This window comes from Notothenia coriiceps, unplaced genomic scaffold (genome assembly GCF_000735185.1).
Source record: "Notothenia coriiceps isolate Sejong01 unplaced genomic scaffold, NC01 NC01_scaffold00037244, whole genome shotgun sequence".
Taxonomy (NCBI): domain Eukaryota; kingdom Metazoa; phylum Chordata; class Actinopteri; order Perciformes; family Nototheniidae; genus Notothenia; species Notothenia coriiceps.
This window is the reverse complement of record NW_011369945.1, coordinates 25,586,171-25,603,418: the sequence shown is the minus strand read 5'-3', so window position 1 is coordinate 25,603,418 and position 17,248 is coordinate 25,586,171. Positions and strand designations below refer to the sequence as shown.

Genomic DNA, 17,248 nt, shown 5'->3' with positions numbered 1-17,248 from the left:
ATGACTATTATTGCAGGTATTTGCATTGCAAATGATCTGTTTGTCACTTGATGCATTCATCCTGCCAATTTTGTTATTTTCTTGATCTACTTATTATGCGAATAAAACCAAATAAATGAAACCGAGGGGAAAAGATAGATAGTTTACTTATCCACATGTGGGTAAAGCTGCCTACCTCAACTAAACACGGAGAAGCAGCGTTCAGTTATCATGCTCCAAATATCTGGAACAAACTGCCTGAAACCTGCCGCTGCAACTCTGACTACTTTCACATCCAGGCTCAAGACTTTTCTTTTTGCCGCTGCTTTTAATTGAACTATTCATATCTTAAACTGCACTGTTTTATTCATGTATTTTTTCTTTTAATGTTTAATTGATTATCTTTGCTTTTTAATGACTGTTTTTAAATGCCATTTTCTTAATGTCTTTCATTTTCGTAAAGCACTTTGAATTGCCTTGTGTTGAAGGGTGCTATATAAATAAACTTGCCTTACCTCATTTGACCTAATTATTCCTCAACATCTGAGCAGAGCAGTAAATATAATGCATCCTCCTATGATTTAAGAGCTCTTACTTCATGGATCCCTCGGGGCAGTCGGGCACGATGGCCGAGGTGTGTCCCAGCACGAAGCCGGGGATCCAGCCCTCGGCGGCGGGGCCCTGCTCCGTGGCCGCCCTGAACACCAGGAACATGTTCTGCTGGTTGCTGGCCAGGATCTGGACCACCTCGCCCTGACAGACGCTGATCTCATCCTCCTTCACAGCCATGTAGTCCTGGGTCACCAACATGGTGGATACGCTACTGCTGCTGCTGCTTTCACTCTGGGAGGAAACATGACATGGGAAAAACTGTGAGTAGGGATTCACTTTGTAGTCTGTCTGCCAGATCATAGAGTCATAATGTGAACACGGAAATGTTGAGAATCCTAAAGATTTATGTTAGAAATGTAGAGTACGGGTCCTTAGCACATAGAAACTGCCGGATGCTAACATGCGCATGTTGGGCATTTTGCACAATTAGCATTAGTTGCGTTATCTAGCATTGTAGCTTATTTTGACAATAGTTACAAAATGGCTTGGCCAAGTTGGACCATTTCTGAGTGGTTTTCGGGGTTATTGAGGATTCTGAGTCCATTTCTGCCACTTTCAGGATCCAAAATGGAAGCTTTAACCAAAAAGTGGCCATATGTGTAATCTGTGGGCTGATTTTGATGAATTTTCGCTTGATTTTGAAGTTTTAGGGGACTTTGGATCATCTGGATTGGAGAGATTGTTTTTCTATTTCAAAAATATTGTCTACAGTATAGGTAATACTTTACTTCTTGTGCTCTCACGTTTCAAACATAACATTTTGGGGTACTCAACATTTCCGTGTTCACAGTTCTGGCAACTAGACTATGAGCCAGAATGATGACAAACAAATCTAAAGCTAGTACATTCAGTGAATAGAAAGAGAGAAAAGGTCGAAATCAGGAAGTCGATGTTTGATTAATGTCCACTTGATTTAGTCTTCAGAAAGGATTAGAGTGAAGTGAAAGACAAACAAACAGCAAGTTATTATTTTCTTGAAAAAACAAACAAAGATCTGTGTGAAGAAAGGCAGGAATAAGATGAGGATTTTCCAATTCACTCGTCTTTGCTCTGCAGCTCTGGGCAAAGACGAGAAGAGCGTTAGGCTGAATGAGAGGATCTCTGTCCAGTGCGTTTGTAGGAACACCACAAACGTCGGAGGTTAGTGGAAGGAAAAGTACATTTCAGAAACACACCATGAAGACAGCAGTAGGTGGAGGACGGCCAAGAGGAAGTCAGGTGTTAGTAGAAGCTTTGTTAGAGTTTAGAAATCTAGAGACAGCCTGGAAAAGGAATCACTGAAGAGCTGATTGAGCTCCACTAGAGAAGGGTTTGAACCCAGAAACTAGAGAAAGAGAGGATGATGCTGAGGAGCAGGCTGTCGGAGATTAGTAGCACTGCTGCAGCGAACAGGAGACAGACAGGCNCCTGCAAGTACAATACTTAAATACATATGAATACACTTAAATGTAGGGATGTCCCGATCACCTTTAAAATCAAATGATCGGAATCGGACCGGGAGCAAAAAAAGGTGATCGGGACATCCCTACATTTAAGTGTATTCATATGTATTTAAGTATTGTACTTGCAGGCCGCACTATGAGGAGCCCTGAGTTAAAGTAAGGACAAGGCTGGAGGGAAAAAGAACAACCAAAACAACCTTTGAGAGAAGGTTAAAGAAGAGGTATGTGATTTTGAACGCAGCACCAGGAAAAATATGCTACTTCTTTTTGGTCAGCCTTTAAATAGAGGTCTTGCAACGACTTCCTGTTCTCACTGGGGCTGCACGATTTGGAGAAAATAACGAGATGCGATTGTTTTGACTGATATTGCAATTACAATACATGGATCTTTTTTACATCATTGTTCTAATTATCATTGACAAATATATTAAAATGATCATGGTGTTAAAAATGATACAACTATTAATTTTATTGCAATGGTCGATTTTGCAGTTTTGGTCAAATGTAGATGAATTGTGCAACAGTGGCTCAGTCTGTCGGGACTTGCTCTTTGAACCGAAGGGTCACATGTTCACGTCCCAATCGGTGCTGCCCACTGCTCCGAGTACTAGGATGGGTTAAATGCAGAGGTCCAATTTCGCTGTGTGCTGTACTACGTGCATGTACATGTGTGACAAGATAAAGAGGGTTTCATCCTCCAATTCTTCTTCCTCTTCAACCCTAGTTATCACTTTGTACTGCTTCATATAAGGATGTCACGACTCTATGATGAATGGCTTTTCAACGATTCTAATCGGGAACATATTTCATGTTCTGCCTGATCAGTAAAAAATAACATAGCTAAACATATCTTTAACATTACTAACACAAAAAATACAATTTAAATGCTCTGATATAATACCGTTTTTAATTCTTCCTGAGAGTATGTGAAAAGAATAAATAAATATCTGAACCCTAACATGTTGTTGTGTTCAGACCCCACTCACCTGTCGATGAACTGATCGATGAGGACGATGTCTCCGGGCTGGATCTCTTCCCGGAGCGATCCGCAGGCCGTGGTGACGAGCAGATGAGTGCAGCCCTCCTCTCTCAGAGCCCAGATGTTGGCCTGGTAGTTCACATTGGACGGCATTATGGTGTGTTGTCTCCCATGCCTTAACAAATGAGGGAAAAGTAGCATTTAAGATATTCATTGTTTATCCAATTTGGGTGAATATATGCAGTAAAAATGGATATCCACTAGATGGAGCTTATAGAGAACATTTCATAATTCACTTTTTAAAGTAGAGTAAAACATCCTTTCTCACCTTGCAAGGAGCACACACTCCACATTCTTTATCCTCCCCAGTATTAAAGCATCAGAGGGCTGTTCAAGGAAAGAAGAACAATCCAATTAAACAAATTGATTTTAAGGTGATATTTGTCATTTATACTACGATTTTCTTTGTTTTTTTTATACTGGCTTAACTAATTATATTGTTGTCAAATTGAATCTAACTGCTTCCTGTTTATTTTTTCTTTATATATTTGTTGCCTTGTATTTATTTGATGTGACTTTTATTGTATATTTAATTAAATGTATTATGTTGAATCAGCTATGAAAACACTACAGTAATAAATTATTTACAAACATATGCAAGTAGAGCGTATTGTTGACACTGCTCTACATGACGGAAAAAGCGTTGGACCACAAAACACAACTCACCTTCCCGTAAGGTGTGTCAACGTATCGCTCAGTCCTTCCCTCCAGGATATCAGGATCATCAAGGCCGGAACCACCAATTATCCCAATCTAAACAAAAATAAGAAGTCGTTAATAAACAACTACATTGTAATTATTAGCCAAACACTTCCTTTTGTGTGCCATTTATAAAAACACAATAAATATAACTTTTCAAAGTTTGTTTTATGTACAGTGTAGACTGTAGAGAATTGCAGCAAGAGCTAAACACAACAAATATATATAAAAATAAGGTTTTGAAAACAATGTAAGCACATATTCAAATAAGTCTCAATACAAAGTGAAAAACTGAAATCCAGGATGATAAGATGTGATTTAGTTCCCCTAAGGGAGTAGGATCTCTGTTTGTATACACAAAGCATGAACAATTACTCAAGTATTTCTTATTTGCATTAAAGTAAAATACTTGAGTAAAACATTAAGATACACCTTTACTGATCCCCAGTGGGGAAAGTGTAAAAGTTGCTGCAGCACCAAAAGGACAGACAGAAAAAATGAAATACCAATGTGAACATTGTGTGATTTATACAAGCAGTCAACTGGAAACCGTGTCAGTCTCAATGTAGCTAATAAAAACACAACAATTGTTATACATACTACCTATTTCACATTATATGATATTCTGCCATTAACCCCCTACACACAGGTCCTTTAGTATAACAAAATGCAGTGCGAGAGGCAATGCAACATATTAACAATAGGCTATAGTATTATGTGGTACATACTTTTGTATGCACGTGTTTCTATCACTTTTTTGTGAAATGTGTGAAAGCCTTGTTGTCTCTTGTTTATGTATTTGTTTAATGCAGCTGTCAGGGTGCACACATCCTGACCACTTGCCACACAAATACAGCTGAGATGGTTCAACGTTAGCATGTATGTTAGCTTGTGTCATTTAGCCATTTCCGTTTAGTTTATGGATTGCATATTACAAATACAATGGGCTAATAGAGTACGATGCTAACAGCTCGGTAACGTTATAACATTGTTCCGCATTCCCACATTTGTAGCGGCAGCACATCATGAAGCCACGTTTAGCTGACGTTAGCTACATTTATTCATTGATTTCCCTGTGCCAGTGTGTTTATAACATACACAGTTATGTACACCTAAGACCCGACCTTAAATATACGGTTTTTACCTTTATGGACACTGTGGAAGCCATGACGACAATGTTCTTGCCTGCTAAAGTCAATATATATGAAGAAATTGGGAGGATGAAGACTGTTACAGAATACAAACCGCTACATCCGTCAGAGACCAGAGACCAACGGACAGTTCGCTTCCTGTTGACCTTCAAAATAAGAGAATGGCGATTTCAGATGAGATGAATTTTGCTTGGGGCTATTTTTTTAGAAATATTTCAATTCTGACTTGCTTGCCATTTATTCAGATGTACACTCAGCCTTAAGCAAGCTGTATGTTTCCTTTCATTTGACTATAAAACTCAAAACCACCCATCAGTGAAATATGTAAACATTCCCCATTAGCTTATATTTTCACTTTACCTTTTATCAATTTTTTATTTATCTTTCAAAAACAGTTTTCCTCTCAGTTTACATATATATTTAACCTTAGGCTTCAACATGTACTACATTCCTATTAACATTCAGTTTAATTTGTAATAGCCTGATAGACATGCACACATTAAGTGCTTTTATGTGAAGAAATTCAATGTAAAAAAGGTACTCAAAACTCACCATCTCATTTAACTTCTTAAGGGTTTAGACACAAATTGAATGTATTGTACAAATATAGCCTTGTTTCCCAGTCTAAATTAAATATAAAATGTGTTTTTGCTGTGGTCCTGAGTCCTGCATCCTGAGTCCTGGATGTCGAGTCGTGGCTGAGCCTGTCACTGTGGTCCTGACTGACTCTCCTCATACTGCTTCCCTGATGGCTCCCACAGGATTGTTGATATCCTCCTGGATTCATGTTCTTATAAACAGACACATGCATTTCAAAACATTTTGTCTACCTATGTTGTAAATGTATTATCTCGATGTGAGGGTCTAAGGACAGAGGGTGTCGTATTGTCATACTGATACTCTGTACAAACTGTGAAGACCACTGAGATAAATGTAACATTTGTGATATTGGGCTATATAAATAAACATTGATTGATTGATTGTATTAAATTAGCATCATTTGAAAATGTTATTAGACCAACAAATCCAAAGTTTTGCATCCCACCACTTTACATTGAAGAGGACAACCACTTTGGATGCTTATGCTGTGGTAGGTAAATAACATTAAAATCATAAAAACAGAAAACCAACAGCAAACACATTTGCTCATTACAATTTATTTTAAATAAACGTTCAATGCAAAAGAGCCTACAATTCGAACACCATATGCAGATAATAAGAACTGCTTTATTTCCAGCAGGTTGAAATAGTTTTCTCTCATAATATAGCTGACTTGTAAAGAAAAAAAAATCACTGTAACCGATGATTTTCCCTGAGCACCTTAGAAATGTAAATACACCTGTTAAAGAAAATTAAGTTCCCAATAAGGATTGACACTTAAAAGAGGTTCGCAACTCCAAATAAAACTCCATTCTGCCTTTGTACATGGCGGCACTTTGCACGTGAAAATAACATTGTTTTAGTCATTCATGAAAGCCGGTGTCCAACGAAGAAGAAAACACTTGCAATGTCATTTAAAGGGGTACATGTTTTCATCGCCCGTTTCTCAATGTCGAGTAAACCTGCTGCAGAGCAACAATTTCAAGTATACTACGTCATCGAGTGGCGCCGAAGGACTGTTTAAATGCCCAGCATTCTGCGCCACTTTATGATGTAGCATACTTGAAATAGTGGCTCTGCAGCATGTGCACTCGACATTGAGAAACGGCCACCGTATCCTTTGAAATATTTAGTTTTGATGTATAATACTCTTTCCATATAACTACTCAATAGAGTCCGGAGGGGCGGGGTCAACTGGGTCATCTGTGGTATTGTCGATGGGGTTGTCCTTAGTGCTGCTGTCCTGGGGGATATTATCATTGGCAACCGTATCGCTGTCACTGTCACTGTCAATGGTGATGACAGCGGGCGAGTGGTTCCCTGTGCGTTCACTGCTCCTGTGCCTTTTACTTCTCTTCTTGTGTTTCTTCTTTTTCTTATGGTGACGCTTGCTTCGCTCCTGAGAGTTATCCTCGTTGACGAGCTCCACACTGAGGCTCCTGCTCGACCCGTCTTTGGATTTTTTACGATTCTGCTCTTTGCTCTTTTTCTTTTCTTTCCTTGGCAACGAGGGGGACTCGCCTTCTCCAATCGAGTTGGAAAGTTCGGTTTTGCGTGCTGCGTCTTCCAAATGTCTTGTTTTGTATTTCCTCTTTCCACCTGGCTTGTTGTTGTGTGATCTCTTTTTCGTCGAAGGGGAGCTACTGCTGGAATAAGTCCTGGAAGGAGAATGCCTCCTTTCACGTCTCCGCGAGTCCCTGCTAGGGCTCCTGGAGCAAGAGTGCCGATTTGAGTAAGACCGCTTCTCTGTGTGATGCAGATTATGAGATGATTTATAGCGGTGATCAATGTCTGTCTTTTTATAACTTCTCTCAGATTTTGAGTCGCCTCTGCCACTTGGAGAATAACCCTTTTCTCTAGATCTGCTCCTGGTAAAGTGTGTGCGCTCTGCACTTCTTGAGCGCCTCTTTCTCCTGTGCTCGATGTCCTTTGACACGCGACTCTCTCTGGGTCTGCTGTCATATCTTCTATCAGTGTCTTTTCTGTCTGACCTGCTGGATGTCTTGTATTTGCTAGATGTCGAAGAGCCACATCTTTCTTTTGAAACCAACTGATGATAGTGGTCTGTTTCAACATTTTCTAACTGTCCAGCCCTGCTTGGATCACTGCTCTGTGAAGGTATAGGACTGAGGCTGGAGAAGCGGATGTGTTGAGGTAGAAGAGGCACTGCTTTAACATCTTCATCAGCAGACTCATCAGAGTCAGAGGAGAGCTGGACCAGCTCAGGAGTCCTTTCTGCTGTTGGCTTGACAACATTAACAATGATACAGTCATCACTGATATCAAATATACACTCCTCGTTGGTAAACTCACCCTGAGTCACCGCTGTTTGGCTGTGAGGACTCATTTGCTGTGGGGACGCCCCTAACCCCCGTGTGTCCTCCTCTAAACTGCTGTCTGAGTCTGAGTCGAGGACCGAGAGACCCTCCGCCCTTCTCTGCTCTGCTGTCGTAGAATAAGACGGCCCCGGCGTCTCATCGTCCCACATGGAGTGCCTCAGAGTAGACGTGGAGTCCCCTGGGGGGTCAAACCCCGTCAAGTCTTCCTCATCCTCTGAGATAGCTATTACAGATGAATTGGAGCTGCCGTCTTCATTTGAGGAAGAGGCTGGGCAGTCGTAGGCAGCATGCTGGTCATAGGCCTCCATATTAAAGGGGGACTTTGCAAAGCTCATGAACTCATGGATAAAGTGCTCTGTGCGCGCCTGGAGGAACGGCCTGAGCTCTTCCAGAATAGCTCCATCCTCCATGTCATAACGTGTAATGCGCGACATGATGATGTGTTGTACTATGTTGACCAAAGAGCCGTGGGCCCCATACAGCACAACAAGTTCTCTTTTCAGCCAGGGGATCAGTCTATGCAGGCACGCAGGATTTGTTCGGAAGAATTCAGCCGAGGTTTCTCTGGAGCGACCACCATCGTGAACATTACGAACCCTCACTCCCTGTCGGTACAATTCCCTCCTGAAGTTGACCATTTCCAGCTCTCGGACAGTGTTCACTGCCCTGCCTTCAGTTGCGGCTCTCCTCTTCGCTGCCAACCTCTTCATCATCCGCCGGATGTAACGCTCCTGCTCCTGTTGGGGAGGGTTAGCTGAAGCTTCAAACATTACACCGTTGTCTGGAGGTGGAGAGGTTCTTCCCCGCATCTGCCGATGGACTCCTGTAAGAGTGGTGCGGTATCTAAACCGCACTCCCCCAAAAGACCCAAATGAGCCACTCTCTACCGGTTGAAGGTCATACTTCTTAAAATCTTGCTCTGATTTTATACTGTGATAAATTGAATTAAAAGACTGTTTGCATAAAGGGCACTCGGCTTTGTTTTTGGACCACTCATGAATGCAGCGGAAACAGAATTTGTGAAGGCAGATATCCAGGTAAGAAATGTTGTTAAATATGTCCAAACAGATGGGACACTTGGAGTCCGGAGACACATCTGCAGACATTGCTTCAGAGATTTTCCTTTTGCTTTTCTTCTGGCTCTGCTGCAGGGCAATCTTGATTGCCGACATGATCTGACATGATAAAAAAAGGTACATTATTATAAAATGCAGAATTCGCAGTTACTGAACAATAATGGTAAGACAGCCATAGAGTACCCTATACTGTTCTAATAAGGTGCTGCAGTTAAGTCTTAAATAAGACACATTTCCCAGTAAATCCTATTTAACGTTCCTTATTAAGTTAAACATGATATACCCTAAGAAGAACACAAGAGTTGAGCTAGTTATCTCAGATATACACTATACATCCGATTCAACCATATTATGATCAGCTGCTGTATACATATATTTCAGTCTTCATATAATGACCAACACATCATCAACAAATACTTTTTTTTTTAGACTATATTATAAGATTCTCAATGTCGTTTTTCGTTATTCTAAGCTTGTTATAACAAAACACATGACTTTCCCTCTCCATAATGCATATAGACCTTACATCCATTTAAGAACACCACACTTCCCTACATATATACTAATCTATAAATACATGTTGATTAAAAAAATGCTTTAATAATATTAGACCTGTCCTGTAATGAGACGATAAAGCAGAAATGAATGACGCACATGGGTGCTTCACTCCATGGATAGTGTAAAATGCTTACTGTGTGACAGTCCGTGATATGTAACTAATGTCAAAGTCCTATTTTTATATCGGATCTATTCGTGCTTTACACATTACAAGAATACTCGTCTCAGGCTCATCTTAATTGACTCTTCACTAAGAAGAACATGTCGTAATAAACCCAAAATTAAATAAGCACTCGTTGCTGTACTTCTTTAGGTTTTCACTTAGCCTAGTTAGCCTAGCAGGTTAGGCTAGCACCGTGCCCGCTCACACAAGTGAGTAATGTTACAGTTAGAAACACGTCGGATTTAAGTGTCGGTATTGTCTCCACAACCCTGATCTTTAAATAAACTATTCTGTCAGGGATATATTGGTGCTGCCACTCAACGAGACTGCGAGATATAGTCTAAGAACTGATGATTAGCAAGCTAGCTGAGTTAGCTAGGACTTTATAGCTAAGTAGCATTAGCTTGATAGGCTAAGATCTGAACGGCTAGTTATGAGCTTCGAAAAAAGTTGTTCAATATTTACTTTTGGCTTCCTCGGACACGTATGTGGTTGACGACTGATTATCCTTCACAGTCTCATAGAAATCGACTCATTTCTTCATAGCAGTCATAAGGGAGCAACTCTTAAGCAGATCAGCAGCCGGGCTTCATAACACCATAGCTTTCAGTACTTTTTAAAATTCAATAAAATAAGCCACTTCCGCCCTTCAAAATAAAAGCGACACAAATAATTATTTAACTTTTTTCTACTACAGAACTACTTACAATGATCGAAATAGCTCTTTTGCTATTGTATTTAAATATTTTCTCATATTTCACCAGAAATTAAATTAATTTGGAGAATATAACAGAAAAATAAATTCCTGTTGGTTGATAACTTGAAATGTACATATCGTTTTTGAACTAATAATAAAAGTGCCATATTTGCATTTAGAGAACTACAAACATTAACCACATAAAACCCACATCCGGCCAACAGTTAACAAAATAAGAGCCAAAGGCCCCGGATGAGACGGGTACTTAACTGTGGCAAATACAGTCAAGAAAGAGAACACGTTAAAGACAGAAATCAGGAAGCAACCGAATCTCCAAGATACATTAGACATTTGATCAGAGAGACTATTATATTATGAAAGACATACAGAGTTAATTAAGATAATTTATTGTATTTGATGGGATGCTGGTCCCCCTCCAAAACAGTAGGTGGCGGTAATGCACCGTTAACGCTGGTTGCCACCCGCCATTACATCGTAAAAAGAAGAAGACCCGGGGTTTTTGATTCAGGTTTGTGTAAAATTGTCTCGGACCGAAGCAAAACACACAAACAAACGAACCAACATACAAACACCAATGACAAACACACAGGTATTTATTTGAGAGTGGAGTCCCGGGATGTCCTCATCATGGACTGGGACCAGCTGGAGCTCCACCCGAGGATCATCTCTGCGGTGCGGAGATGTGCTCTCTCTGTCCGGGCGGTGCTGTGTGTTTCTGCCCCGGACCTGCAGCGGCTCTCCGGTCTGTCCCGCTCCGACACCCAGCAGCTGCTCACCGCCGCCGCCACAGCCTGCCGCCGCCACGCGCCCCTCCCTGCGCTCCTGAGCCGCGGGTTCCAGTCCAGCCTCAGACTCAGCGTGGGCTGCCCCATCCTGGACGAGCTGCTGAGGGGGGGGTTACCCGCGGAGGGGGTCACCGAGCTGTCCGGAGAGAGCGGCGCGGGGAAGACTCAGCTGGCTCTGCAGGTTTGTCTGTCTGTGCAGTACCCAACACAGTACGGAGGTCTGAACGCAGGAGCCGTGTTTATCAGCACCGAGGACTCTTTCCCGGTCCGGCGGCTGCAGCAGCTGATCCGGGGTCAGTCCTGTCTGCGCAGCGACGTCCCTCCCTCGCTCATCAGCAGCCTGAACTTCAGCGACCGGGTCTACATCGAGCACGCCGCAGACCTGGCCTCTCTGCAGGAGTGTGTGTCCCGCCGCGTGCCCCTGCTGCTGGCTCGCGGACTGGTGCGTCTCGTGGTCGTGGACTCGGTCGCTGCGCTGTTCAGGTCGGACTTCCTGGCTTCTGATTGGCTGGAGAGGAACAGACAGCTGCTCACCTTCTCCGCCGCTCTGCACCACCTGAGCCGGGAGTACAGCACCCCTGTGCTCTGCATCAACCAGGTGACGGATGTTTTCAGCAGTTCGGACAGTTTGGTCCCATCGTCCAGCACGGGGACCCCCACCGTGGCCCCCGCCCTCGGATTGGCCTGGGCTAATCAGGTGATGGTCCGGCTGATGATGTGGCGTCTCCAGGGAACGGTCTCCCGTGGCGACCAGAGCAGCGCCCCGCGCAGGCTGCAGGTGGTGTTTGCTCCTCATCTGGCCCGCGGGGGCCGGGGGGCCGGCGTGTGGAGGGAGGGGGTCCGAGGCCTCACAGAAACCGCATGAAATTATTCATAAAAATATAAATACAAGATTCACACACACACACACACCTGTACAGACAAACACAAAAGTGTAACAGCCATTGCTGCCTTGTTTTTATGTTAAATATTACTCACCTCTTTGTTGCAAGCCTCTGGTCGAACTACAGAAAAGCAGGTTTACAGAGACCTTGAGTAGCCATGCTATGAGAATATTACTAAAGAGACCCAGATGGTGTAGTGAAAGTTAAATGTTTGAGGCTGTAGGAGTCTATAAATTACATAATGTTATAAGAAATCTCCAAGAGATTAAGAAAGAGCAACTATTACTCAGTAATCCAATACCGTCCATCTGTGCAGACATTTGTTAGGTTTTCTCTTTGAATAACAACATTCTTTTTAAAGCATGTTTTTTATTTTGCTTTTGTATATAATTTATATATTCTTTTATGTAATTAAACGTTTCTAAAGTTTTGAATATTTGATTTGTACATACATACATACAGTAGTCTTTATATGTACATATTATTTCTGATGGTTCTCAGTTTAGCTAATGGTAGTATAAAACACTATTGGAGTCATTTCGGACCAGAAGAAACATGTTTCCCAACATTTTAATGTCAAATACATTTGACAGTTAGCATTGTACATTACACGCTTGTAATCTGGAATTCCAGTGTATCTACAATGGATTACCTTATGCTTACACTGTACCAGAGTTGGTGTCATTTTATCCTACGTTATCAGAACATTACGGATTAAACTACTAAGGTTGAGTTAACATTTGACATTAAGCAATTGTATTATTTTCTTTAAACAAATGTGATCTGGCAGCAAACTATTTTTTAAAGAAGTACTACATTCTCTCACTTGTGGAAGCATTAAAAACGTTCAGGACTGAATTTATTATTTTATTGGCATATACACAGTTTTTACAACAGGAAATTAAAGAAATATTTCAACTTCAGTGATGACCATGGAACTCGGGGAGATTTGGAATAACTTCACCCGTCTCCTGGATGGTGTCACCCTTAACACAAAAACAGGGACAGAAAACAATTAGCAATTAGCATCATAGCACTGTTTGCATGTAAACAATCAGATCTAACTCTGGTAAATCAGGTGTATGCAGATGTACATCTTAATCACATACACTATAATTATATTAATTATACAATTACGGTGATTAGAGGAACACAAAAGATACAATTGTATGATTTTAAATTAGTCATACTTACAGGGAACAGCTTGGGTTTCAAATCCACAATACCATATGGCCTTGGCTGCGGGGGACAAAGACATTGTTTTAGTACTCTTCCGACACCTGCATGTATAAGTATGGGTTGTATAGTGGCCATGTTTGTCAATAAAAGACATTGAATAAAGCTAATGAAACAAATGTAAAAGTAGTACTGTTTTATGCAAGTTACCATGTATGCTACCTTAAGAGTAGTGAAACAGTCTACCATCAGTATTGGAACTTACTTTTTAAATGCAATAGGTTACAGGACACATTTTATAAGCTATTTTAAATCTTTTTTAAGTAATGTTGATTACCTGTAAATCAAATGTTTTAACCTGGACAACAAAAGTCCTAAAAACATAAAATCAACCCAGGCAGCTTTTACTACTTATTTGTTTACTAATATCACAAATAAAGCATATCGACTCACAGCAATGTGGTATTTCACCCAGTAGTGACAAAGCCAAGCAGGAATCAACAGTCGTGTGATGGCGAAAACTCCACCTGTGTATGCTTTGTAGGTCTGTAAGGAGATAGAGATGAGAGAAAAGTTATTACGCATAGACGAGACATACAGCATGAGCCAGAGTGTTGATTTTGTCTGCTCTAAACAGGTAACGCCTAAATAGTAAAAATAGAAGTCATATCAAAATATACTGTGTTACAATTAAAAGTCCTGGATTTAAAATGTAACTACTTCATGGGCTTATAAAAAAAGAAAATTCAAAAAGAAATATATTTTATTGTTGTGAATAAGGTATTGATGCATTCACGTGGTAAGAAGGAGCTTATTAATTGTTTTACTAAATATATACCGTGAAGCATGTCAATGTCCTAGGGAACAATAACAATATTTGTTTAATGCCCTATGTGTAGATAAATGTAGGACAAAGAGCACAAGGTATTATTTTCAAAATGATAACAAGCCTGCCTGACTTTTATTTGATTCCTTCCTTACTATTTATATAGTATGAATATAAACAAATATATATTCATCTTTCTTAAAGAAATAATTAGTTTTGGTGAGCTATTTCACCACGTTTAAAAGGTGCTACACTAACAAAATCTATTATTATTATTATGTTAAAAAATAAGTAAGTTGGGCAGAGGTCGAATAAGAACAAAGAAAAGTGAAAATGAAAAAATGAAAAGTGCTGCATTCAAAATGTTAAGTAATAGTACAAAAGTATTGGCATCAAAATACTAAAAGTACCAGAAGAAACTCGTTATTCAGATTGGCCCATTTTGAAATAATTTACATTGTTTTGATTATAATTATTGATGCATTAATATGTTTATCATAGCTGGTGCAGGTGAAACTACTTTTGTATTATTCACTTAGTTTTAAGTGTTGTTGATCATATTTTTTGTTATCATTCATTTATATCTGCAAAGTAACTTAAGGTACTACATGCATCTAGTACAAGTACACTATTTACCTCTGAATTAGTAGTGGAGTAGAAGTATAAGGAAACATAAAATACAAATATTCCAGTCTCAAAAAATTGTACTGACAGTACTTGAGTAAATGTGCTTCGTTACCTTACCAATGCATTTAGCTTAGCACACAACCCGTTAGCAAGTTTAAATATAACTGATAACCTTAACATAAGGAGCCGTTGTTAGGCTGTATTTAAGGTTGTTTATCAACTGTTTTTAACATTATGGCTGTGCATCAGGACCTTTATACAGTCTATGATCAGGACTCACGTAAAGCCTCCACAGGCTTTTGGGCTCCAGGAATCCAGCCCAGAACTTAGCAACGGCTCCCAGAGGTTTGGCCTGAATCACGGGCTCTCTCGGGCTGAGCTCCTGGTCCTTTAGCCACAGTTTCCGGAGCTTCCTCAGCTGATCCAGCCGCAGCTTCTCGTCCGGTGTGTACCCAGACATTTTGATTTTTTGGATATTCAACCTCAAGAGAACAGCAATGACACCATGGAGGACACTTCCCCTTCGAAGGCAAATACACAAACGAAGAAGAAGAAGGAGCGGAAATGTGTCACGGATTGAAGAGTGAGATGAATTTTAGTGCGACACCTGCTGACCTGGAGAGGAAAGGGTACTATTATACATGAATGTCCACGCTAGCGAGCAACCTGGGACCTTTATAATGAGCAAAACATTCCTATTATAACATAATGATAATATACAATTCAGCCTCTGCTTTTAAATGAGTGTTTTTAAATGCCATTTTATGTTTCGCTCTTAATGTCTTTCATTTTTGTAAAGCATTTTGAATTGCCTTGTGTTGAAAGGTGCTATATAAATAAACTTGCCTTGCCTTGCCTCAATTTGAAAACAAAAGAGCTGAATTTGGAATTAATCTGATTATTTTAGCAAAATGTTTAGCAAATATCGCTTTTTCAAAAAATCCCAAGTATTAGTAGCTTTTCTTAATGAAATGATACAAAAAAAGTATGAAATAGTGCAAAAGTAAAAGGCCCAACAATTGTACACATTTCTAAACATCTTTGTTACTGAATGACCACTTAATAATGAATAATTGTTCAATAAATTAAAACAACTTTAAGGCGATAAATAATGAACAAAAATTGATGTGAAATCCAAACAGAATGATTGTGGTGACTCGACAGATATGTTAAGTTTAGTTATGTTTTTACCATGGTTTTTACTCTAGTTTTGTGTTTTGATCGTGTCACTTCCTGTCTTTATTTTGAAAGTAATCTTTCCTCTCATTCCAGATTCCACATTTCCTGCCTTTGCGTGTTTCCCGCCCTTGAGATTGCTTGGCCCTGCCCTGATAGTTTTCACTGTGCCCATCCCCCTCACCTATATATAGCCCTGGTGTTTCTTTGTTCCTTTGTCAGTTCGTTATGTTTCATGTCGTGAGAACCTGGGCCTTTTGACTCCTGATGCCTACCTTGAGATTTAGACCTTTTGCCAAGTGAGTTTTTGTGTTGCTGTACAACTGAGGTTAGCTACTGTAACCCCAGCTTCTATGAGTAAATGGCGCAGCCCTCTAAGGCTATCGCTATTGGGTAATCCCCCTGCGCACCCGCGCAGCACTGAAACACTTGTAGTCCACGCCCACCCGCAAGGTGGGCCCCGCCCTCGGGCCTCCTTCCGGTATACATAGGAAGGAGGCCCGGCAATCTGCTCCCATACAAAATAACTTTTCTTCAGCTATTCGTAGAGCCAGTGGGGCCCAGCGCTTAGAGGGCTGCGCCATTTACTCATAGAAGCTGTAACCCCAGTTCTATTTCGTATATGGCTTCGCCCTCTAAGGCTATCGCTATTGGGTTAAGGGCGAAGCATGATGTAGTCTGCGCCCCACTGGGTCCGCCCGGCACTAGAAGCACAGACACACCTGCTCAATAACACCCCATGCCTGTTGTGCCATGTGTAATGGCGCATCACCGTCCCTGGAACATAGCAAAACATGCCTATCTTCCCTGACGGGGTGAAGGCTGGGAACAATACATACCCAGCTGCTGTGAGAAAGTGGAGACGAAGGTCCCACCTTGCCCAGCGATCATAGAAGGGGAACAGCAGCTCTCTGCGTGTCAGACAGGAGAGCGGCCAGCTGGATCCCTGACGTCACTCACTCTGACAAGACACTCCGTACAGGGTGTGTCAGAGAGGAATGGGAGACATCCCTTAAATACAATTGAATAAATGAATAGGGGGAAGACCAAGATGCAGCAGTGCAAATGTCTTCCACTGACATTCCTCCGTGCAAAGCCGTGGAGGAGGACATTCCTCCGGTGGAGTGCGCATTGATGTTCTCCGGGGGATCCGACCCCATGAGGAGACATGCCTGTGACACAACTTCACACAGCCAGTGTGACAGCCGTTGTGCAGACAGAGGCTGCCCGATCGAGCGCTCTCTATAATGCACAAACAGGCGCTGAGAATGGCGCAAGGCAGCCGTGCGCGCCACTAGCAGGACAGCGCGCGCACAGGACAGAGGAGATGAGACGCGGCTTCTTCCTCCGACCTGTGAGGAGGGGGAAAGAAGCCATCCAAGGTGATCACTCATGACT

The 17,248-nt window shown here is 41.3% G+C and overlaps 3 protein-coding genes across 3 annotated transcripts; 1 reads left to right on the top strand and 2 right to left on the bottom strand.

Moving 5' to 3' along the window:
- Nucleotides 1–6,586: 6,586 nt before the first annotated feature.
- toporsa (topoisomerase I binding, arginine/serine-rich a) lies at nt 6,587–10,259 on the bottom strand. The gene is made up of 2 exons (XM_010794030.1): nt 10,124–10,259; nt 6,587–9,036 (listed from the first exon to the last, which is right to left on the bottom strand). Exon 2 carries the CDS (start codon nt 9,031–9,033, stop codon nt 6,685–6,687), a length of 2,349 nt encoding a protein of 782 aa, XP_010792332.1. The 5' UTR covers nt 9,034–9,036; nt 10,124–10,259; the 3' UTR covers nt 6,587–6,684.
- Nucleotides 10,260–10,419: 160 nt separating this feature from the next.
- On the top strand, nt 10,420–12,310 carry xrcc3 (X-ray repair complementing defective repair in Chinese hamster cells 3). Its single transcript, XM_010794029.1, has one exon. It carries the CDS (start codon nt 10,773–10,775, stop codon nt 12,024–12,026), a length of 1,254 nt encoding a protein of 417 aa, XP_010792331.1. The 5' UTR covers nt 10,420–10,772; the 3' UTR covers nt 12,027–12,310.
- Nucleotides 12,311–12,898: 588 nt separating this feature from the next.
- On the bottom strand, nt 12,899–15,270 carry ndufb6 (NADH:ubiquinone oxidoreductase subunit B). Its single transcript, XM_010794027.1, has 4 exons — nt 14,955–15,270; nt 13,675–13,767; nt 13,240–13,284; nt 12,899–13,031 (listed from the first exon to the last, which is right to left on the bottom strand). Exons 1-4 carry the CDS (start codon nt 15,132–15,134, stop codon nt 12,966–12,968), a joined length of 384 nt encoding a protein of 127 aa, XP_010792329.1. The 5' UTR covers nt 15,135–15,270; the 3' UTR covers nt 12,899–12,965.
- Nucleotides 15,271–17,248: the final 1,978 nt, after the last annotated feature.